Below are 24,960 nucleotides of genomic sequence, written 5' to 3'. Positions count from 1 at the left end.
ATAATTTTTATCTGCTTCCTTGATTTAGTGTTCAACAAAAATTTCTTCTTAAGTAAGTGAAAAAATATGCAGTGGCTCCTGTAGACTGCAAAATGAAGGAGAAGCTTAGCTTTACTGTGGAGTCTGAGTCTGGGTGTAACCTAACTAGCTAGAGGATATGCAATTCCTGATTGACAGCAGGACCAGCATTATGCAGATTTTGTAAGAGAGAACAGCAGCTCAGAAACAGTGATTAGGGACTCTGTTAGAAATCTGCATTCACCATTCATATTTTTAGTTTTTCATTTTTCTGTCTTCTGGATTTGTAAACAAATAGCACAAAACAGTTCCTCTTTTGTTTTTATTAAAGTGATACTGCAGTGCAGTTTCAGTCTGTCAGCTAGGCATACATTTGTGGAAATTAGGCATTCTCACTAAATTAGCTAATTTTTAGCTGTGTTCCGTGCTTATCTCTAGACTTTTGTGTATTAAATCCTCTCTCGAGCTGTTCTCTTTATACACAAGTGTGTTTGCCTGTGCCTTCCTGTCTTCTTCAGTGAGAAGCTTTATGTAGGTCAGGCTTGGCTTAAGCAGATTTCCTGAACCTGCGTCAGCTTAAGCTGGAGGAATTTTAATAAACCCTCCCCTGTAGGCGTGGGCCTAAATGAGGCTAGCCTAGTTAAGCCTGATCTTTTTCTGTTTGTGAAAGGAGCTGAGCAGAGCTGAAGGCTGCATGGTGGTTTCAGAAACTGCCTACTTAATTTGAAAAGAACAATGGTAGGAAAGGCTAGATCTTCCAATTTTACCTTATCTGAAAAGCTTGATTTGCTAAAGCTTGTGAAACCATATGTTAAAATTCTCGAAGAACACACTAATAAACATTCAGTAATAGTGGAAAAGAACAGATGTTGGGATATCATAGCAGTTAGCTATAATGCAATGGGAGGAGACCGCCCTCCTCGAACAGCGCAGGGCCTACGCACCCTTTACAAAAGGCTCAAAGAGTATGCCAAACAGGAGCTATTGCAGCAAAAAGAGACCCAATCAGATTTTAAAAGCAATATTTCTGAGCCAACCAAGAAAGTTATGGAGATGATTCCCCAGATTTCCAGTTTTTGCCTGGTAAGAGACAGGAACCACATACAAAGGTAAGCTTTATTTTATTTTGTTGTGGAAAATGATGGCGCCTCCTGTCTGTTGGGCTCTTGCTTAGCTGTGATAGAGATATGCATAGTAAGCATCCCCACTACGGGAGCAGTGAATGGTGTCTTTGTTTTGCATTCTTAAAAAAGAAAAGTGAGGCTATAAGGAATTCTTCTGCTGTATTTGATTTAAGCCACTTTTTATTGTCTTCCCCTCCTCCTTCCCTCCCTCTGTAGTTTCTAAAAAGTAAAGATTAGGGAAGAATAAATGGGATGAAATTTGTGACATCACCTCATAAACTTTCAAAGCTTTAAAATTAAATTGCATAATTAGCTTCTGAGAGATACATTTTTCTTATTTCATTTGATTACATTTCATTGGGATTTTCAATTTTATATAAAGTTAGCAGTTTCAGGAGAAATGGAACTCTTGCTTTTTTATAAATTGTTACTGTTTACACTTATTGAATATTAATTGAGCTAAAAACCTAAAGTCAATAATTAAGTAAACTTATTAATGGCATGATTGTATAAAGACATTTTAAATTATTTTTCTAACATATTCAAAATAAAAAAGATAAACGTAAGGAAAGGAGTTCATACCTAATTAGGGATTCAGATTACTTAAAAAAATTAAAACTTTTTGTTGTTTTTATTCATTAATGGTCTAGTTTCACTTTGATCTTGGGTTATACAGGAAAGGGTATGCTCTCCCATAGTCTTTTGCAAGGAAATCAAACTGTGAATTTTAATATACCAATAAGAGCAACTGGGTTCTTATAGGATTGGAAACTGTTTTTTTGGCTAAATTTGTGCTTTACATAACTACTTGCCTGGAACTCTTCAAAACTATTATCTGACTACAAATTCAAAATTTAACCCCTGGCAAAAGATAAAAATGGCAGCTATATTCTTCTTCTGAATCATTTAGGGTAATTTAAACAAATTGAAAACTCTTTTGTTAACTGAGGGACCTTTCAAACAAAGCTTTACAATGTGCTTTCCTATTGGTAGAAGAGTCATTATACAAACAAAATTATTGATTACCTGTGAAATTCCTTTGAAGTTAGCAGAGAAACAGGGAAAAAACCTTTTTAGCCAAACTCATTTGTTATTTTGATAATTTACTAGGCGAATATATTTGAGCCCAGCTTCTACCACATACTGCCTATTTCTAGTTGATAGTGTAATAAAAAATATCACCAGTGGGACATGGATATGCAGTGTATTCATTCATGGGGGTCACTGTTTAAAATGTGCACTGTGATGACAAATGATTAAATCATAATATGCGGTATGTCCAAAAAACCTCCACAGTAAAACTGTTTTATACTGTGCTATTTATTAAAAAGTTTTCTCCCCTCAAACCATAAAGAACAGTGGCTTTTGCATAACAGGTATAAAACTCTCTTTTGGGTATTATAAGCTTTTATAATTTGAAAACTACACATGGAAACTGTAGTTTTAGGAAGCTTCATATTTTAAACTTTTATACATAACTTAATATTTAAACTTTTAAACATATATATACACACACATACGTACATACATCCAGTCATGTTTTGGGACATTAACAGTTCTCTGATAAAATGAGTTAATTGGTTTACACATTTCTACATTTATTGCTTAAACAATAACAGTTTTTCAAATTTTAAAGGGAAGATTATCAGAAATATGTCACTTAAATGCTTACTTATGTTTGTGTCTATACTGCCACTTTATCTCAGTGTTTTCATTTAATATGTTTATATAGTTAATGTACTTATTTGATTGACATCATCTTGAGTCTTAATTATCTCAGAAGTTTATAATTATTCTATAATCTTTATTGTGCCTCTGTATAAATATGCCTGTAATTTCACCAAACTCTCTATTCTTAATAAGGAAAATATTACTGCTTATATTATTTAATGTATTTAACAATATACACCTGTTTTGTAAGGCTGTTTCTACAACTCACATTGATTTATGTCTTTGTTTTTATTTCTCTTTAATATCAGATTATATTTTGAGTTTTTATGACCTATTTGATCCTCAAAGTTCATATTCATAAATTTTAGAAGTCTTTTTCTGTTTATCATTTTTCATGACCTTCTCTAAAAAATTTTTTTACTTTGTTATTCCTTACTTGTAATGTTTTAACTAAAATGGAATCGAATATTACAGAAATAAGGCATATTTTTAATTTACATGGGAGTATAATGACTATGTTAACAGTGAGTCTTATACTCTATTATACATACTAAATTTGGAATAGTAATTAAGTGGATTTTTAAAAACTTAATTTTCATCTATAGTTTTAACCTTTTCCTGTACCAGGTTTTAGAAATGTTAATAAAAGCAAATCTTACTAATTTGAATTACGTTTGTATCCCATTGTTTTGCTTTTGAAAATCATGAAATGACAAAAAAAGACAATGAAAATGAAGGAATTTAGATAATCTACAAATAGACTTTTCATTATATCTTATTATTTCATTTATATCAGTTAGACACATATCTATTTCTGGCAATTTATTGACATTATTAGTAAGTGACATATGGAGAGTTTGTTTTTTTCCTAATGTGCTACTTGAACTTGTTCCAGCGTTTTAATCATCCAGTATAGTAGAATATATTCCTAACTATGTTACTTATTTATCACTTGTAAAATGTTCTCTAAATACTATTAAGTATAACATATTTCCATTAATGTTCCAATAATCTTTCCCCTCTATAACTTTTATTTTTAAGTTAGGCAGAAGCATAAATTAGAAAAGAAAACCTCAAGAAATAAGATTATATATTCCTAACAGCTTCATGTAATAAATGAAATTATTTTTAAAAAAAGTAGAATTTTAAGATATATTGTGTTTATGTCGTAATAAATGTTATGTCGAAGTTTTAAATTATGCCAACACTGAAGTTACCTCTAATAGGAATGCTCATTTTACAGAAATTATGTGTAAATTTAATAAACTTTAAATACATTGTATCGAGGCCATTTAAAAACATTGCATTAAAAGACCATTTCATTTATTCAATCATGCTGCATGTCAGTACCCACTAGGTTCCAAGTACAGAATTATGCCGTGTGCTGGGGATACAGTGATGGATATAAACTTGCCTTTGTGAACTTTACCTGACCAGTGGTTGAAAGACTTAAAGAGCAGCTGAGTTATGTGGTTTAGGATAGGTAAAGGGGAAACACCATTGAATTTGCAATTGGTTAGTTAGGATAACCCCTTGATAGTTGGGCATACCCAAAGCCAGACAAAATCTTGATTTTTTTTTTTGTGACAAATACAGACATCAGTACCTCCCATAGATGGCCTTCCACCGTCCTCCTAGAAGTCATGGGCCTTGGTGACTTTTAGATCAGTGCAGGAGAGCTGAAGCAGAAGGTCTAGGGCTAAGATGTGGTAGCAAGGCTTAGAATGCATTAAATGGCCCTTTACACCGTTTAAAAACCTCAGGCTAGTAGGGACAACTGGTGTCTCATTGACAGCATTAAAAATACCTTTTCTTTTTTATTTACCTCATTGGCCTTCTGTAGTATTTATAATTTCCTCTCCTTGTAACAGCCCAGTTTTAAAGTTAAAGATGGGAGAGAGCTATATGTATATGTTATTAAAATCCCAATCGTAGTCACTTTATTATTCTGAGGGTTAAAATAGTTTTTGTTTCGTAATTTTCTTTATAGCTTTAATGTTTGATAATTTAATGTATATTAAATATGAAATTATACTATAAATGTACTCTTGTCTTTGTGTGATTTATATTTTGTAATGCTTTTTTGTGTGCTGTAGTGCAAATTTGGACGAGGAAGCACAGGCTGGTGCCAGTCCCCTACAGGTAATCTTGGATCACCGTCCAGTTGCTATTACAGTGGAGGTGAAGCAAGAAGAAGACAGTAAGCCCCCTCCTCCACTGGTTTTAAATTCTCAACAAAGTGATACTTTAGAGCAAAGAGAAGAACATGAATTAGTGCACGTTACGGAAAGATCTTTGTCGCCGTCACTTTCCTCTGTTGATATGAGAATAGCATCGTCTCCATCTTCTATCCCACGGAGAGATGATTTTTTTCAGCATGAGAGTGGAGAACGCTTTAGGTCACAATTAGGGTATGATCCTCAGATTCTGCAAATGCTGAAAGAGGAACATCAGATAATTTTAGAAAATCAAAAAAATTTGGGATTATATGTTCAGGAGAAGAGGGATGGATTGAAAAGAAGGCAGCAACTAGAAGAAGAGCTGCTAAGAGCAAAGATTGAAGTGGAGAAGCTGAAAGCAATTCGCTTGAGGCATGATCTGCCGGAATATAATAGTCTCTAAAATTTATTTTCAATCTTGCAATTTGATAATTTTAATTTTGGCCAGATTACTTTCATTGGGAATATCCTGAAGGAGAATACATATTCTTAAAAAATGTTAATCTCTATTATGATAAAACCTTTTTTGACATAATTTTCTAACTAATTTTCTTTTGAGATATCTTAAAACTTATTGATTGATTGGCATGGCTATATATTTTTTGTATTCCCCCAATTTTTTTCAAGTTTAATTATTAGTCTTACAAAAGATGTTTTATTTCGATCATTAAAATATAACATACATAAATACATATACAAACACATGTTCTTTCGAAGTTCTGAGTCTTCAACATTTTTAATTAGAGCTTTGAAAGCTGTAGTTCAAGGTTTTTAAGTCAGTCTCATTTAGAAGCAATACTAGCCCAACAGAAGCTTGCTTATATGACATTGATTTTTATGCTTTCATTTTTTGAAGGAGTAAGTCCTAGGATTTTAGAGACAGAAGGTATTTGGAGAACCCTTTTTCTACCTCCTCAATTAGAGGTAATGAGTCTGAGGTCCAGGAAAAACTCAGTGACATACTTGATGTAACACAGCTGTTTTGACATAGCCAAGACCAGAACTCAGTTTTTGTTTCTCTGTAATTTTTCCCCCTGCTATTCCATAGAGGTAAAAATTCATTAAAATATCCTCCATGTTAAAAAATCATTTCATTCAAATTGGTTTTAAAGCTTGGTGGGTTATGAAATCAGGGGAATTGTATCAATTACTACTATCTTCTTTGCCTTTTTTGTCCAGCAAAATAAGATATTCTGTTGGAGCTATTATATATTTTGGCTGTGGGATTTAATATGTCTTACTTCATTCTGAAAAAAATTTCTTTCACAGTAAAAACTTTACTGAACAAAATTAGAATTTTAGAATAAAAATAGCAAAAAATCATATGTTTATAATTTATGATATAGTCTAGAATGTTTTATGTTTTTTGTAAATATTGCTATTTTAGTATTTGTGGAAATAAAACCTCAATTCTTAAAGCACACATATTAAATTTGTGTTAAATATTGAATATGTATATTACTTAAGGATTTCTATTTTTGCTGGAGCCTTGTTGAGGAAGAATTTTTAAGCCAAGCTTTAGAATGGGGTAGGTAGAATTCCAGCAGTATCTGGGAGAAAGGATGTTCACGTCTGAGTGAGCAGCATGGACAAATACATAAAAATGGGGAAAAGTGCAGCGGAGTGTACAAGCACAAATACAGTGCTAAGCCAGGTGATTTTAAGTGAGTGTAGAGAGGGCCAATTAGGGCTGTGTTAACCTGGACTAGGACATCTCCTTTGACTAAAAGGGGTAGCTACTGTTTAGCTCCATCAGAATTTTCACATGCAGTAATAACCCAGAAATCTGCATTTTTATGTGAAACTTTCCAATTTTAAAGTGCTTGCAAATAATTCCAAATGTTTTAAAAATACTACACAGACAAAACGTATGAATGGGCCTCATTCAGCCTGTGGGCTTCCCACCATGGCCTTTGGAGTAGAGCAATGGTTCACCAACAGCAGATCCTGACCAACAGCATCAGCATCACTTGAAACTTGTGAGACATGTAAATCCATTCCTTTTGAATCAGAAACTCTGTGAGTAGGGTCCAGCAATCTGTTTTAATAAGCTCTCTGGAGATTCTGATGCAAGGTAAAGTTTGAGAACCATTGGAATAGAGTATTTTGGAACCTAGCATGGTGCCTAAATCATACTAGAGTCTCAGAAAATTTTGTTGAAAAGAAGAGTGGGCAAAGGTGAATAAAGGGATATCAATTTGGAAGTTGATTGGTGCCAGATTATGGATTACATTAAATACTATTTTTAAGAAATCATACTTGAATGTAGAATGGGAAGCCATAGAAGGCATTTGTTAGGTGGATATGATTAGATCTCTGATTTAGTGTTATAATAGCAGTATTTCAGGGTGGGCATTGTAGTGAGAGGAAACTAAATCTGAAATTTAGGTTATGGCTATCGAAATAGAATAAAATTAAATGGACTCTTATGGTACTATTTTGGCTTGTTGGTTGCTTAATTTTATTGGCATTTTATGTCTGCTATTAAAGTTAAATATTTTATTATAAAAATCTCAAATATATGATATATCCTTTTGACAATTTCCTTAATTTGTGCCAACTTTTCTTTGGGTCTAATGAATCTTATAATTCTTATTTGAGCTAATGTTTTTCAATATATTTCTAGTAAATACAGCTTTACAGTAGAAAGTTTTAACTTTCTGAAATTATTCAAAGTGAATTACCATATAAAATGAAATTCATATAACAGTCTTAGCATGGTGCTACTCAGAATTGATAATGAACATTCAATTTGAATGTTGACTTTGTACAGCCAAATCAAAGTTTTCCAAAGTGCGTTCTGTGGAAGGTTAATTCTGTGAGATGTTTCTGGGAAAGAATTCTGTGTTGAAAAAAGTGCAACATACATCTTTTTGGTGTTTAGTTCTAACATCAGTGTGGAAGATAATAATGTATATACAAAATTGCCCTTCAATATTCTTTTGCTGCCGATAAAATAGTGTAAACATGGTCTGATACAGTCATATTTTTCTCCAGCGTTGTTTAAGGTTGTTGTTTGTTGATGTCAGGTGACAAATTTGTTAGCATTTAAGGGATTGAGTAGAATAAAAAACCTTACTTTTCCTTTTTTTTTTTTAACACCAAAATTACACTCATTGCAATGAGTTTACTGCAACAATTTTTCTGGGTAAATCTTGTTCGATATCAATTTGCAGAAATTTAAGTGCTTGTGATTCTGTTCCTTTTCCATTGCTCCGCCTCCCCACCCATGCAACTATAATTAGCGTAGTATAATATATGAGAATTCCTGTGTAAAGAAAGCTTTACTTGTTTGACCACTGAACTGTTTTTGGAGGCTGTTTATTATTATCTTTCAAGTATCTTAGGGAAATTCTGAGCTAAAGCTTTTTTCTTTTGATATTGAGACCTTTTTGAATTTTAACGACTTATCAACTTACATTAGCAGTTTTTTACTGAGGACAAGTTTCACTAAGGAGAATGTAGTGGGACAAATTCTCTTAGTAACGATTGAATACAACTGAAGCTACCAGATATCCTACATATTATAGAGAACTGTTTGGGGCCATGAGCTTTACCTATGAAATGTCATGCTGGGGAAGGATAGGAAAGAGTGATTTTATTTTTAAAATGTAGGCTTGATTCTGTAGAAATATGTTAAGTTTGAAAAATATACTAAGTCAACAGGTTATTTCATCCAATATATTAGTACTTTAGATAGTGGATAGGTTATTTTTGCCACTTTCCTGTCTTTTCTTATCTATATGAACTTAAATGAATACATTGCTATTTTTACAACTTATGATTTTCTAAGCTAGTTATGATTGATAATGGCATACTGAAAAAGTTAATAAAGCTCTTTCATTTCTAACAAATGCCAGATTTCTTAAAATATTCAAGTTAAGTACTTTTCTTTTTTGTATAATGAGACATCAGCTTAGAGTTATTTCATTTTTGAGTCACTCTAGCTTGTTGCATCTTTACTTATGTGAAAATGTTTAAAGTATGCATTATTTTCCATGTGCCTTGTTTTAGAGTAATGTCAAATTTTAAATAGACATGTTTAAATAATTTAGAGTGTGATAAATTATAATTAATGTGTACTGTAGATGATGGTGGTTAAATGCTTTGTTAGTACGTGTTCTTTTAGATACAAGGTAATACATTGTACTGATTTCTCTACTCTTTTTTGTGCGCCATAAGACAAAGAATTTAGTGCCATAGAGGTAAAATTTTTTGAGGAGGCATAATTCAAGTAAATTTCTTTAGATGATTGTGTTATAATAGATGCCCAGTGTACCATGTCTGAATACCATAATATATTTATTTTTTCAAGTGTTAAGATCCACAAATTCTCAAAATCAATTAAATATTTGATAGTCAATACTTAAAAATAATTAGATGAAATATGGTTGCCATACTTAAATACAAAAGAGTAAATTCTTAAAATATACAATCGACTTAAACATTGTCATGCTAAATCTTTGTATATGATTTTGAGAAATTGGTTCAATATATTTTTATATATCTTTTAAATTGTTTGATTGAAACTAGTAGCTATAATTTGAATTTACATTTTTATCTTTAGTTTTTAATTGCTTTGTAAATAGTGGAAGCAAAATAAATAAATAAAAATAAAAATACCACCCACGTTAGTCCAAACAATTAAAACTAAAATGGGTATATTGTTAGACTTACTCTTTGTTAATAGATCTTTTGTGTTTTCAAATTTTGTGTGAATTCACTTCTATTACAAAGATTAAGAAACCCTTCAAACATTTAGAAAATGGTCAAAGAATTTTACAGTAACCATTCATATGCCTACCACCAAAATTCTGCAGTTAATGTTTTGCTATATTTGCTTTATCATATATTTATCCATCTCTCCATCCATCAATTCAGTTTTTTAAAGAAAACTATTATTTTCAAACAAGTTTCAGAATTAATTAGAATATTTTCCCCCTAAGTGCTTCAGCATGAATATTATGAACTGGAGTTCAATATTTATTTGCGTGCGTGGTTTTTTAGGTAAGATACAGAAACAGTGAAGTGCACAATTCTTAAATGTACCATTTGAGGAGTTTTAACAGATGACTTCACCTGTGTAGCTTAAACCCCTATCAAGATTTAGAACGCTATCATCACTCCAGAAAGTTCTTTCCAGTTCCTTCCTGATCAATCCCCTAGCATCTCAGGCAACCACTGTTCTAAGTTTAAAAAATCGTAGATAAGTTTGACCAGATCTGGAACTTAATATAATTGGAATCATCCAGTATGTACCTTTTGTTTCTGTTTTCTTTCACGCATCTTATCGTTTTTCGTATTCATCCATTCTCCTAATATTCGTTTTTGTTGCTGAGTAGCATTCCGTTATGTAAATATAATGCAGTTTGTTTATCCATTATCTTTTGATGGACTTCGGGGCTCTTTCCAGATACTGGCTATTATGTATAAAGATTCTCTGAATATTCTTGTATAAATTTGTTGTGGACATAAGGCTGGATTAGGGAAGATATACATTAACTTTTTAAGAAACTACTAGACCTTTCTCCAAAGTGATTGTACTATTTTATGCTTCCATCAACATTTTTTTTTTAAATAAAGCTGTGCATGTTCAATGATTGGAATGTCAGAATTGAAATTGATGAATGACTTCTGATTTTTAAATGAATTGAAAATGCTGGGCAGATAGTTTAGATATCTGGAAGTATTGTAGTTTTAATGATTTTTTTTTCTATTTTAGCACTTATTGCATATATGCTTTGACATGAGATATTGAGAAATATGATGAAATGTGTAGTTCTGCCATACTTATAAAGTATCATTCTGAAAGTGATCTTCAAAGCAAAGAAATGTCTTTTACTTTATTTTATACATAATGTTATTTGTACTTAGTTGACTTTTAATTTCTTTTATTAGGTAAAGAAAACTATAGATGATTAACAGTTCAAAGGAATTTGTATATTAATGTTTGTATATTTTTTAGCGTAATAAAAACTGTTTGAAATCTTAAATTTATATTGCAGTTATGTGTTAATGGATGAGACGTTTAAAGTTTCATTTGCTCCATTGAAAACAATGTGTGTATTTAGAATTGTTAAAAGAAAAAAAAAGAATATTAAAGGCATGGGTTTATGAAATGTATAATTATGCCATCCAACCCTAGAGTGACTATGCTTAGAATTCATTCATTAAGATGATAATGTCCACTATAAATATTAATATGACATTATCTCTTTCTCCTTTATCAAAGCATGGTTTTAAGCATTTTTACCTTGTGAATCTTGCTGATGGTCACTAAAGTCTTTTGTTTATGCAGACTACTTTTGGTATTGATTTAGGAAGTACATTACAGGGTCAAGGGAGAAGAAGGTCAGAACCAAGTTTAGAAATAAAATTACAGTTACAGTGAAATTGTTCAAGGCGATTAGTCTGGGATGTAGCAAGTTAGTCAACATTTTATGTTTTCCAGGTAGTCTAGATAGAGGAGATTCTGTTCCGTATATGTTTAATTCCCAATTATCTTCTACTTTTTGGAATTACTCACACTCTCCCTTCCCTGCCCTGTGGCCTACATTTAAAATGGGACTAAATGGGAAAGGGACGAGGGCAAGGTGATGATGATGGTAGTTAACATTTAAGGAGTACCTACTACATGGCAAGTAGTGTTGTAAGAGTTTTACATATATTAGTTAATCTAGTGCTCACAACAAGTCTGTGTTGTAGGTATTATGTTCATTTACAGATTCATAAAGTGGCACAGTGGGGTAAATAGTAGAGTCACAAAGCTAATAAGTGACAGACTCAAGATTCAAATCCAGCCAATCTGGCTCCATAGTTCATGCTTTTGTCCTCTTTCTGCTGTTGTGCAAAAGAAAGGATATATTTAAGTCTGAGAATCTTATGGTATTTCAAAGTTAACTATAAGTAATTTCTGAATTCTCAGAATTTAATTATTGTCTTTTGTTCTATTCAGCTTTTTGTGGGGTTAGTGTCTTGGAAATAATAGTCGCTCAGGTGCTGGCAATACAAGATATTTGATTCTAAGATATTTTTCCAGGCATTTTGATGAAGACATTCATTTTACCCCTGCTTTACAGCAATCTTGAGAAATTACATTTTTCTCTTGTATAACCTGATAAAAAATAGGAACAAATTTTAAAAATACAGAAAGATATTGTCAGTCTTTCATTCAGTGCACAGTGACTTCTACTAGTAGAAGTAATGCAAAAAGAAAACTAATTAGGGGCTGGCCTGGTGGCACAGCGGTTAAGTGTGCATGGTCAGCTTCGGCGGCCAGGGGTTTGCCGGTTTGGATCCTGGGTGCGGACATGACACCACTTGGCATGCCATGCTGTGGTAGGCGTCCCACATATAAAGTAGAGGAAGATGAGCACAGAGGTTAGCTCAGGGCCAGTCTTCCTCAGCAAACAGAGGAGGATTGGCAGCAGATGTTAGCTCAGGGCTAATCTTCCTCAAAAAACAACAAAAAACTGATTAAAATCAGCTAAAATTGCACACCACAAACTTTTTTTAGAGTTCAAAGAGTGATCAAAATATCTTATCTTTATTGTTAATGCTAAAAGCCCTCAAAACTTTGGGAAAAATCAAGGTTGATAAAACAACAAAAATAACATGTGACAACTACCAATTTATCTAAAAACTGGTGGAATAATGCAATCTTGATAACATGTAGGTATGCAAAATTTGACTTAGCAAAACTGCATTTGGTAGAAATTATGGGTGTAAAAGAAAACCCATGTTGGCAAAAGCTATAATCAGTAAAATTTAATACATAAAAAAGTGACTGATGAGTCAAATCTCTGTTATAAAATTTGCTTGGAAAATAATCAATCCTGAAGGTAAAAATTCATTAACATGAAAATAAAAATGAACAATAATAGAGATGAGGTCAAAGTTAATTTCGGAGGCTACTTTCTCAGTGAAAATTAATTTTAAGATAATTCTGTTTTAATTAAATATTTTTATAAAGATGAAATCAAGATGTACCTGGAATCAAAATGGCAGTTTTGAAAAGTACAGATTGTTCTGGTAATATGATGATGAACAAGATGAAAACAGACCCTCCTCTCAGGACTTTATGGAGGAAGGCTGACATTAAATAATTTGTCACATAGTTAATTGCTGAGATAAGAGGGCAACTTGATCTAGTTTGAGAGTGAGGGACATTTAAACTGTACAGAAGGGTAAGTAGAAGTTAATTTAGATAAGCATGTTGGAGGAAGAGAGGTAGAAGGCCCTTTGGCTGCAAGTAGCATGTTTTCTTTAAGACCTTTAAGACTAATGGATTTTAAGCAAGAGAGAGACATGGTCAGATGTACATTTAAAAATAGACAAATATAGTAAATATGGAAAAAGGTTTTAGGGAATAAAGGTGGCAAGAGAAGATCTCAGTAGAGTTGTTGGGAAGATCCTACAATAATAGAATAGTTCAGGTCAGAGATGATGATTTGAAAAGAGTAGAGGCAATGGAGAAGGCAAACACTTTCACGGCTTCGAGAACCATTTAGGGGGTAGAATCATCTGGATTTTGTGGTTGTTTGGCTGTGGAGCTGAGAGTGGAGAATGTCACGGATGATTCCCAATTTCTTTTGCTCGAATAAGGGTGGTGGTACTTTCAACTGAGAAGTGGGAAAACTGAAGGAGAAGCAATTTTTGAAGAGAAGATAAATGGACATAATGAGTTTGAGATGTTTTTGAGACCTTCATGTGGACAGGTCTGAGAGGCAATTGGGTATACTGATGTACAGATCTAGAGTCATGATCTGGGCTAGAGAAAAAAAAAGAAGTTAGTACAGGGATGGTATTGAAGCCATGGTAGTAAATGAGCTAATTTAAGTGGTACACAGCCAGAAGAGGAGAAGGCGTAGAACTCAGGGCTGAAGAACTCCAGTAAATAAAAGTTAGACTAAGAAGTAAGAACTGGCAAAGATGTTTAAGCAGCAGCAACCAAAGGAGAAAGAGGAAAATTTGAAGTGTGTTAGAAGAGCTATAAAAGTGAAGTTCAATATTTCAAGGAGGAAGTAGTCAACATTGTCCAATGCTTTTGAGAACTTTGATTAGGACTTAAAATATAGCCTGTAGATTTATTGACAAAGAGCTCCTTAGTGGCCTTTAACAAGGATGGCTTTGAGGGAGGACTGGACTGGAACCAGACTCGGGTAGTTGAGGAGTGACTGGGTATTTGAAGAAATGGAGGGAGCGAGTGGGGTTTTTGGGCATTTGAAGTAGAAACAATGGGCAGAGACATCTCTTTCTGGTATTAAAAGTTCTGTTTTTATGCATGTATTCTAGATTATCCCTGAACATAACACATCACAGAATAATTTTGACTTTATTTTTCCATGCTATGGCCCTTACTGTGATTTACTGTGGGGAAAGGTGTTTAACAAGTAGTAAGTCAAGAGTGACCTTGTTAAGAGCTCTTTATTGCTCCTAAAATAATGCACTAATTCTCCCTCCACTTCCATAGTTTCTCATTAAAAAAAAAAAAAAAAAAAAGAATCAACTTGTTTGACCCTTTTACTAAAACAATGATTTATTGAGTTATAGCATAGTGTTTAATAAATTCTAATAAGTGAGTGGGCTTATTTCAACCTGGCACATTTTAGTCTATTAAATGCTACATGTTGCCAAAATGTATTGTTTTCCTTTTTTAAGAGGAGAGGGATAGACAGGAGTTTTTTAAATGAGCAGGGCCTATTTAAAATTTAACAATGGAAGGTATAGTGAATACCCTACATTAAGGAAGATGTAAATGGATTCTTGATTCTTGTAGCATGGTCAACACTTTTAAGTATTTTTGTTAGCCATTTACATATTAAAATTTAGTAGTGTTTTATATTTTTCTTTAATTTTGATGTAATTTCTTACTAACTCAAGTTCTCTTTAATGCCTATTTTCTACTTAAAGACTTCATTGAAATTTTGCGATAAGTAGTGGGTGAGAGTTAGGGATTAGACTCTACGTATTGGGTAATCTGTAAATTGTTGGATGAATGAATGTTGAGGGTTTTCAGATCAGATAAAAAATTCAGGTTAAAGAAATGGGACTCTTTTATTTTAGGTACATCCTTTAAGTGTAATGTGACATTAGTTGAGTCAAGCAAAGAGGAAGTGTAACTACATAAAAAAGTCTTACCACTAATAATGAAATTCTAGTTACAACTTTGTGCCATTTCTATCTATTAAATTGGTAAAGATGAACGTTCACACAAAAATCTGTACATGAATGTTCATAGCAAGTTTTTCTTTGGTAGTTAAGAGCTAGAGAAACACCTCTACTGTCTTTCAGTATCCATACAATAATAAGGAGCAAACTGTTGATACAGGCAACAACTTGGATGAATCAAAGACATTATGGTGAGTGGGAGAAACTTGAAAGGTTGTATGTGTACTGTATGATTTCCAAAAAGACAAAGCTATATTAATGGAAAACAGTTCAGTAATTGCTTTTGTAATTGTAATTGGTTTTGCAGAGAGTGAGGGTGTGGCTATAAAAGGCATAGCATGAAGGAAGTCTTTTTGGGTGGTGGGACTATTTCTGTATCCTGATTGAAGTGGTGGTTAAATGAAAATGTACACCAAGAGAAAAAGTCAATTTTACTGTATGGTAATTTTAACAAAAATAAATATAATTAGAGAAAAATTGGTAAAGATAATATATTGTGCTGAGGTATGTGTAGTGAAGTGGACACTCTTGATGGGTAGGAATATCATTTTTAATATCATTAAGCAGATATTAAGCATTTTACTTTTTTATTTAATGACATGGGAAACATTCAAACTAATATATGAATAGAGGAGAAGAAAAAACTATATACCATATTTCTTAGTATTTTAGAAGCATGTTTTCTCTCCGAGAAATATACAAAAATTACCCTTTGTCCATACACCCTCATTTTGTAAGGAAAGTGGGGAAACTGAGGCCACTGCGTGTAAGTCCTCTGTCTGCTTGGCTTCCACTCAGGATTACAGCAGCCTGAGTCCTTCAGGGACTGATGAGAGTTCATTGGGCCATGCATTTGGACACAGCTGACTCAAGATACATATGTATCATTTGTTTTCCCAGAACAAAACCTTGATGGTTCTGAGGATAATTTATTGTTTGAAGATAGTCGGGACTCACTTTCTAAATTTATGAATGCCAGTGATGAACATATGAATTATCTGAATTCTAGTAGTGACAATGGCTTTTCAGGTTTTTGGGAGATTGGTTTACCTGGCTTGAAGATGTACATGTTTTCTTTTTTTGTGGACATAACATTTTCTCTTTGGTAAATACCTTCCAGTAGAATGGCTGGTTATAGTAGGCATATGTTTAGATTTTTTTTTTTTAAAGATTTTTTTCTTTTCTTTTTTCTCCCTAAAGCCCCCCGGTACATAGTTGTATATTCTTCGTTGTGGGTCCTTCTAGTTGTGGCATGTGGGACGCTGCCTCAGCGTGGTTTGATGAGCAGTGCCATGTCCGCGCCCAGGATTCGAACCAACGAAACACTGGGCCGCCTGCAGCGGAGCGCGCGAACTTAACCACTCAGCCACGGGGCCAGCCCCTATGTTTAGATTTTAAGAGTCTGTTAAACTGTTTTCCCAAGTGATTGTACTGTTTTACATTCCTTCTAGAGGGTGCAATATTTCCAGCTGTTCTACAGCTTTTTTTTTCCCCCAGATATAATTGACTCTACATCTTTGCTAACATTTGGTATGGTCAGTTTTTTTGATTTTAGACAATTTAGTGGGTGTGTGGTATGTTTTTAAACAGCTTTATTGAAGCCATAATTCACATTCCATATAATTCACCCATATAAGGTATATAATTCATGATTTTTGGTATATTCACAGTTATGTGCAACTATCACCACAGTCAATCTTAGAACGTTTTCAACACTTCAAAAAGAAACCCTGTACTCTTTAGCTTTCACCACCTGCGCCCCCAGTGCCCTGCTGCAAGCTCTAAGCAACCACTACTCTGCTTTCTGTCTGTAGATATTCCTGTTCTGGACATTTCATATCATTGTCTTTTGTACTGGCTTCTTTCACTTAGCACAATGTTTTCAAGGTTGTAGCATGTATCAGTACTTTATTCCTTTTAATGGCTGAATAATATTCCATTATAGGGATTTACCACATTTTGTTTATCCATCTGTCATTTGAATGAACATTTGGATTGTTTCTACCTTTGGGCTATCATAAATAATCCTATCTAAACATTCATCTACAAGTTTTTGTGTGGACCTGTATTTTCATCTCCCTTTGGCGTATACCCACGTACATTTACCTAGGGGAATTGCTGGGTCATTTAGTAACTCTGCTTAATCTTTGAAGAATTGCAAGACTGTTTTCCAAAGTGGCTATGCCATTTTACATTCCTGCCAGCAGTGTATGAGGGTTCCAGTTTCTCCACATCTGCACCACATTTGTTATTATCTGACTTTCTATTCTAATCATTATAGTGGATGTGAAGTGTATTGTATTGTGTTTTTAATTTGCATTTCCCACGTGTCTAATGATGTTAAATTTCTGTTTATGTGGTTATTGGCTATTTGTACATATTCTTTTCTGAATCATCTGTTCATCTTTTGCCCATTTTCTGTTGATTTGTTTGTTGTCTTATTTTTGAGCCATAAGGATTCTTTATATATTCTGGATGCAAGTCCTTTGTTTTATATATGTGTTTTGAATAATGTTATCCTATTGTGCCTTACTTTTTTGTTTTCCTAATGGCATCTTTCAAAAGGCAAAATTCTCAAATTCTGATAAAATTCAATTTATAATCTATGTTTTCAGCATTTGTATTGTGTCTAAGAAACCTTTGCCTACTTCAAGGTGACAAATATTTTCTCCCACATTTTCTTGTACAAATTTGTAGTTTTAGGTTTTACGTTTAGGTCTATGATCCATTTTGAATTACATTTTGTGTACGGGGGAGTTAATGGTTGATGTTCATCTTTTCCCATGTGGATATCTAGTTGATTCAGCAACATTTGTTGAAAAGACTTTCTTTTTCGCATTGGATTTGTTTTACCAGTTTTGTTGAAAATCAATTTGCCATGTATTTCTGGCCACTATTCTGTTGTATTGATGTGTATGTCTTTTTCTTTTTTTTTCCCCAATACTAAACTATCTTCATTATTGTTACATGATATTTCTATCATATAAAATAGACGTACCTTGAAATCAGATGGCATAAGTCCTCTAACTTTCTTCTTTTTTAAAAATTGCTTTGGTTATTCTAGGTTCTTTGCATTTTCATATAAATTTTAAACTCAACTTGTCAATTTCTACCAAAAGCACCCTGGGATTTGATTGTTATTGTATTGAACATAGAAATCATTTTGGGGAGAATTCCTATCTTAAAATTGAAATTTCCAATCCATGAAATAGGAACTTTGCTTATTTAGATCTTTGTTAATTTCTTCCAGCACAGCTTTAGTTTTCAGTGTAGAGATCTTAGATGCCTTTTGTTAGATACTTTCCTGAGTATCTCATGTATTTCTTTTGGAGCTACTGTGAATGCAATTTAAAAAATTTTATTTTCCAATTATTTCTCACTAGTCTGTACAAATACAATTGATTTTTACATATGAAAAAGAATATGAATCCTGCATCCTGTGACTGCTAAATTTGTTTTATTAATTCTAGTCATGAGTTTTTAGGTTTCCTGAGAATTTCTGTGTGAACAATCTTATTATCTACGCATAAGTACAGTTTTACTTCTTCTTTTCTGATCTTTATGCTTTTTGTTTTTATTGCGTTATGGCAATGGCTAGGACTTTCAGTATAATTTTGAATAGAAGTGGTGGAAAGTGGGTATCTTTATCTCATTCCTGATCTCGGGGTCTATCCTTTTCCTTTTCCTTTTCCTATTTAAGTAGATGGTATATTTTAAATGGTAAAGTAGTTATTTGGTTTTTGTTTTGTAAATTCTATTGCTTTGATAGCAACCTGGGGTCAAGTGTGTATTTGGTAAAATACGTAGTGAAGGGCTTTTCAGTAATGAGAGAATGAGATTCTGCTGTTTTTAGCTAGAGTAGTTTTCATCTAGCCATTGAAAATACAGCATACAAGTCAGGTGAGAAGCAGGAGCTAGGACTCAGTATGAGGGTGGTCTGTATTTTTCATGGGATTGCTGGTGTTTTAACTATAACTGCCAAGGGGAAAAGAGGAAGTAAGACAGGGCGGGGGAGATTTTGTCTGTAGTGTCAAGTATACTTTGAATTAATAGATAAGTTTGGGTGTTTTTCCTTCAAAACACTAAAAGATACTATTATTTAGAATATCATGTACATGCCTTTCAACCTATTCTGCTGTTATTCTTTATTTTGTCTTATTTTGTATTTTTTGAGTTGAAGTATAATTTACATGCAATAAAATGTATAGCTTTTGGAAGATCAGTGATGATTTTTGTTAATTGTGTGTGCCCATATAACTACCACTCAGAACAAGTTCTTCTCTCCTGCCCCTTTCCAGCTGATCCTCCAACTCCAGAGGCAGCAGCCACTTTCTGGTTTCTGTCACCATATATTAGTTTTCCTGTTGCTGGGGAATTTTTTGTGTTAGCCTTTTGGGATGTGTTTTTAAAAGGTGATACTGGAAATGTTTTTGAGAAAAGTACAAACTTTTGTAAGAAGAAACTTTACTTTCTGATCCTACACTACTGAATTCTCAGAACAATGGCCCAACCTGATTACTCCCTAACTGGGAGACAAGTATTTTAATGAAATTTAGTCTGGTTCCTACTTTTCCGTTTTACATTTATTCTTATTTGAAAAAAAAAAAAATACAAGTTTTTCCTTTACAGAACTCTGATCTTATTTTTCTTTTCCTTGACTTGTCCTGTCACTGTTAATTAAATCAGTTGTTTGTTTGAAATGTAATTTTAGATATTTTTCCATGGATATTGAAATTTTATCTTTAATTCCTAGAGTTTTAAAATGTTGGCAGTGGTTTTTGTGTTATACTTCAGCTGAGTTCATATGACTGGGATGGTAAGAAATTTACCTTCATTGTACTCATGGTAATGCTAGCACCTGACATTTGAATTTCTCAGTTTATACAATACAAATATGAGTATGATCAAATAGTCTTTCATACTTCCTAATACAATCTAATTTTCTTGTGCTTTTGTTTGAATGACCTTACTAATTAAATATTAAAGTCATCTTTAATAATGTCGTTTTTATTTTATTTTAGTTCATTCAGCCCCTAAAGAAATAACAGTGTCTAAGGGACAAGAAGAGGAACCTGCTAGCCTAGTTAAATATTTCAGTGTTGTTTGGTGTAAGGCTTCAAAGAAAAAACACAAGAAGTGGGAAGGTGATGCTGTTCTTATTGTTAAAGGAAAGTCATTTACATTAAAGAATTTGGAAGGCAAAGACATTGGAAGAGGTATTGTGATATTTTCTGATGTTTATGATTAGGCCCCAAATTAGTGTATATCTCCACTTACATAATTGAAATATAATTGGGTTCTGTAAAGGTATAGATTAAGATGTGCTTTGTACTTGACTTTCATCTCTAAATTACCTCATAAAAATAAAATTATCTCATAATAGTCACTCTGACAGTCTTATGTATACTAGCTCAGTGAGGTGAAACTCATTCCATGGTTTCATTTTCTCCAAAAACGGAATGGTCACCAGGTATATACAGTAATTTTGGCATTTTTCTGAGATTAACCAGTGTGTCTCGGTGTGGTTTTTCATCTTTTTTCTTTTTGCAGAATGCCAGTGATTAAAAGTTAAAAAGATGTTGATATCAGGAGTGGAATTATGTTTAATTTCGGTGATACCCAATAAAAATTTCACAAAAGCAAGGAAATAATGAATGGCTAGGCATGACCTAGATTAATACATCTAAATTGGAGGTTACCATTATTTCCATTATAAAATGTTGCCAGCATGATTTGTGCAAGTTAGCCCACAAATTCAGAATGCATAACATCAACCATGGTCTTTTTGCATTGTCTCTTGTTCAATTTTGAGTGTGGCCCATGATTATAAAATCTGTTCTATATGTTCATTCGTTTGAAAATATCATAGTTTATAGTTTTCAGTAACTGTTATGTGCCAAGTACTATGTTAGGAGTAAACATTCAAAGATGGGTATAGTTTATAGTTTACTGGGGACAGGAAAATGTAATTGAAAAATAGGAAACAGTAAGATAATTGGTTCAATGAGAATTTTTACTAAGGGCAATAAGAGCATACATAGAAGGACCATTTAAGTCTGCCTAGAAGGCTAGGGGAAAGCTTCTTAGGAGTTATTGTTTAAGGGAATATTTGAAGGATGAATAGTTTTGTAGGGTATGAGAAAGGGGTATATGCAAGAGAGAACATGTGCAAAGGCGAAAAGGCAGGAGAGAAGTAAAACTACTTCAGTGTTTCAGGAATGCAGTATATGAAGGGTAGTGAAACTGAATGGAATTATCTGCAATAGAATTTTTTTATTATAAAAATATTGAGCAACTACTTTATATACAGTATCATGCTCAATGTTTAGAGGAATTAAGAAGAAAAATTACACATTCCATGTTGTTGGTTAAGGTAGATTGGGGCAAGATTTTTGGTGGACTTGATCATACGAATTTAGTGACATTACATTCTAGCCAGCTAGAGAGGTAAAAGTTATCAAAGTTACCTTGGAATATCTCTTACTCATAAGGTATAGTATACATGGTTTTGTGTATGTATAATTTATAATAAAATGATTTTTCAGTTGCAAGTAGCAAAAAATGTAAATTAGGTTATAAACAGTGGGTTTTTACTCTGACTACGCAAGTGGAATCACCTAAGGTACTTTAAAAAATGTCAGAGCTTAGGCCCTGACTGCCGAGGCTGTGATTTATTTGGTCTGGGTGGTGGGGAGAGGGACTGGGCACAGCATGTTTTAGGTTTCCAGGTGATTCTAATATCCAATAGGAGTTGAGAACCACTGGTTTAAACATTAGAGGAAATTTTATTAGCTTTCATAATGAAAACATCCAAACATAAAACTTGATTGCTTAATTATAACATTAATAACTGTCAACCTGGAGTTAATTTTATAAATTAGTGCCTGTAATGTAAACAGTTTTTCTTTTAAATAAATTGGATTTGCAGCATTTGAACCTTGTTATCATTGGGATAGAGACTAAAAAGTCTGAGGGCTGGAGTGCTGAAATTGCTGATAGCTTGTGATATTGTGATAGTAGTCAGGTTCAACTGGCCATCATTTTATAATAACTAGGAAAAAAAGAAGTGTGGGAAACAAAGTTCAAAGTTTGAAGAAAATCTTCTGGAGATTTAAAGCTGTTTGAGAGAGTTGTCTCTATGGATCAAAGTGAAATGAGAGATCCTGGAGTTATAGAGACTTCTGAAGATGTGTCGAAATTAAGTTTATTCTTGCTCCAATTTCCATATAAAACTGAGATTGATAGCAATACTATACTCTTCATTAATGTGGAGAGGTTAAGACTACTGTTGAACTGAGTTAGTTTGGGGAATGGAGCAATGGGTCTTCTGCATTTAGGAACACCAGCTAAGTAATTTCTTCCTTTATCAGAGCATTAAAATTGAAAAGTGCTCCATCGTATATAATTTAAGTGTACATATTAGTTACCAGTTCGCACAGGTTGTAAATTTTATCCCAGTTTTAATAGGGCAAATTGTAGCAATTTCTAGCTAGTTTAAAAAGGTCATATTTTCTAAAATGTGTCTTTTACTTTTTAGAGACTTAAAGTTTATGGTACACACAGTTCTTGCCCCCTATAATGGCACAATAGCCATACATGTAATATAGGTAAGCATAGGAGTCTAAAATTCCATTACTCTCTCTGTCTGGTTAATGAGCTCATTTTGAGAAGACTGTGACTGACTTTATTCATATTTATATTCCATCAGCACCTTACATATGGCAACACTTAATAAACACCCACTCAATTAATAATAATTCAAACAAGCTTGATATTATAAAATATCCCACTTTTTATTTAAGGGCTAGAACTTGGACTATCAGTGGCCTCTTGCCACAACTGTAGTTGAACTTTGCGGTCTCCTGTGAAACGGTAAGGTACTGGCTGAGGCAGCAGTTAGTTTTATTGCTAGTTCTCCTTCACATTTCCGGCTGTTTCTAAGTGGAAATAGAGATGCTATCATGCTTCTCTAGTTTGTTCACAGGAAAGGAGGATCCATATAGCTTACCAAACTCTTTTCTTGCCTTGTTTTTCTATAGACAGAGATGGTAAAACTGTGAGTACAATATACTGTATTTTCAATAATTAAAAAAGCCTTGCTTTTGCTAAAACTTGGCTAATTTTTATAGTTATATTATTACTTATTTCTTCCGATTTTTAAAATTTTTTTTCACTAAAATGATAAATTATGTTTCATTCTGGCTAACGGGTTATATGAGACTGTTTACATTCAAAGCACAGTTTTCATTCTGTACAGTTATGGGAACGTGACTATGGTATCACTAATTAAGTCCTCTTAGAGTGTCAAGAAATTAAATTAACTTTCTTTGTTCTCAATTTAAAGGCATTGGATATAAATTCAGAGAGCTTGAAAAAATCGAAGAGGGTCAAACAATGATGATTGGTGGAAAAGAAATAGAAGTCATGGGAATAATCTCTCCAGATGATTTCAGCAGTGGGAGATGTTTTCAGCTTGGAGGAAAAAGTCCTGCTATCTCAAATTTTTGTCAAGCTGCCAAGAAGTGTTTCTCTAACCCTTTAAAAAGTGTCTATAAACCAAGCTCAAAGGAAAATAGACAGAATAGTTTCTGTAACTGCAAACCACGCCATGACCCATGTGCTCCAAGTAAGATTTAAAAAACAATTGGAATAGTCTGTCTTTACTGTCAAAAGTTTTTTGGTATGTGAATTTAAAGTTTAAATTTCCTTTTAAAGTTTTGAGGTGAAAGTGTATATTATTCTTCAGATATACAATCTGACATAAGGGATAATATTGATGTTGTATAATAATATAGTGTGGGAATTATTTCATAAGTAAATGCATAATTCCGAGAAACAGTAATAAAAATACTATACATGTGTTGAAGGAGAAATATACAAATTGTAAATGTATACATTCATACACATGTGTATGATTTTGGATAAAATCTGACATCTTTTATTTAAAAAATTTTTTTTTTAAGAGATTTTAGTTTTCCTTTTTCTCCCCAAAGCCCCTTGCTACATAGTTGTATATTCTTAGTTGTGGGTCCTTCTAGTTGTGGCATGTGGGTTGCCGCCTCAGCATGGCTTGATGAGCGGTGCCATGTCCGCACCCAGGATTTGAACCGGTAAAATCCTGGGTCACTGAAGCAGAGTGTGCGAACCTAACCACTCAATCATGGGGATGGCTCCAAAATCCGACATCTTTAGTAAGGAGAAAAATTAGTAAATTCATGAATCAGGATTATATTTATACTTCCATTTTTTTTTAACAGTTTAATTTTTCCTTTTTCTCCCCAAAGCCCCCCAGTACATAGCTGTATATATTTTAGTTGTGGGTCCCTCCAGTTGTGGTATGTGGGATGCCACCTCAGCATGGCCTGATGAGTGACACCATGTCCGCGCCCAGGATCCGAACTGGCAAAACCCCAGGCCGCTGAAGCACAGCGCCCGAACTTAACCACTTGGCTGCAGGGCCAGCCCCTATACTTCCATTTTGAAGACTATATGCCTTGATCACGTACATTAGTGTGTTACAGTATTGAATGGTGAGATGTGATGTAAAGAATTCAAATTTTACTCATGGGAATTCAGTTTAGTCAATTTTCACGTTAATGAATTTAATTTAAAAATCACATTAAAAAGTGAAACCTAGGGGCTGGCCCCGTGGCCGAGTGGTTAAGTTCGCGCGCTGCGCTGCAGGCGGCCCAGTGTTTCGTTGGTTCGAATCCTGGGCGCGGACATGGCACTGCTCATCAAGGCACGCTGAGGCAGCG

General features: G+C 33.4%; 1 protein-coding gene across 5 annotated transcripts in view; it reads left to right on the top strand.

Annotated features, from left to right (window-relative positions):
* RAD54B (RAD54 homolog B) overlaps window positions 1-24,960 on the top strand; it is a 127,303-nt gene that overhangs the window by 37,285 nt on the left and 65,058 nt on the right. For 2 of the 5 annotated variants that reach the window (XM_070630664.1, XM_070630665.1), the window contains exons 1-4: window positions 557-1,127; window positions 4,910-5,013; window positions 20,224-20,418; window positions 23,547-23,828. In XM_070630664.1, the coding sequence (XP_070486765.1) occupies window positions 754-1,127; window positions 4,910-5,013; window positions 20,224-20,418; window positions 23,547-23,828 (955 nt within the window). In that variant the 5' untranslated portion in view covers window positions 557-753. Of the gene's footprint in view, window positions 1-556; window positions 1,128-4,909; window positions 5,014-20,223; window positions 20,419-23,546; window positions 23,829-24,960 lie in introns of those variants that run through there. The other 3 variants (XM_070630667.1, XM_070630668.1, XM_070630669.1) reach the window with 2 other exon arrangements.

Source organism: Equus przewalskii, chromosome 8 (genome assembly GCF_037783145.1).
Source record: "Equus przewalskii isolate Varuska chromosome 8, EquPr2, whole genome shotgun sequence".
NCBI classification, from domain to species: domain Eukaryota; kingdom Metazoa; phylum Chordata; class Mammalia; order Perissodactyla; family Equidae; genus Equus; species Equus przewalskii.
This window is presented reverse-complemented; position numbering and strand designations above follow the sequence as displayed.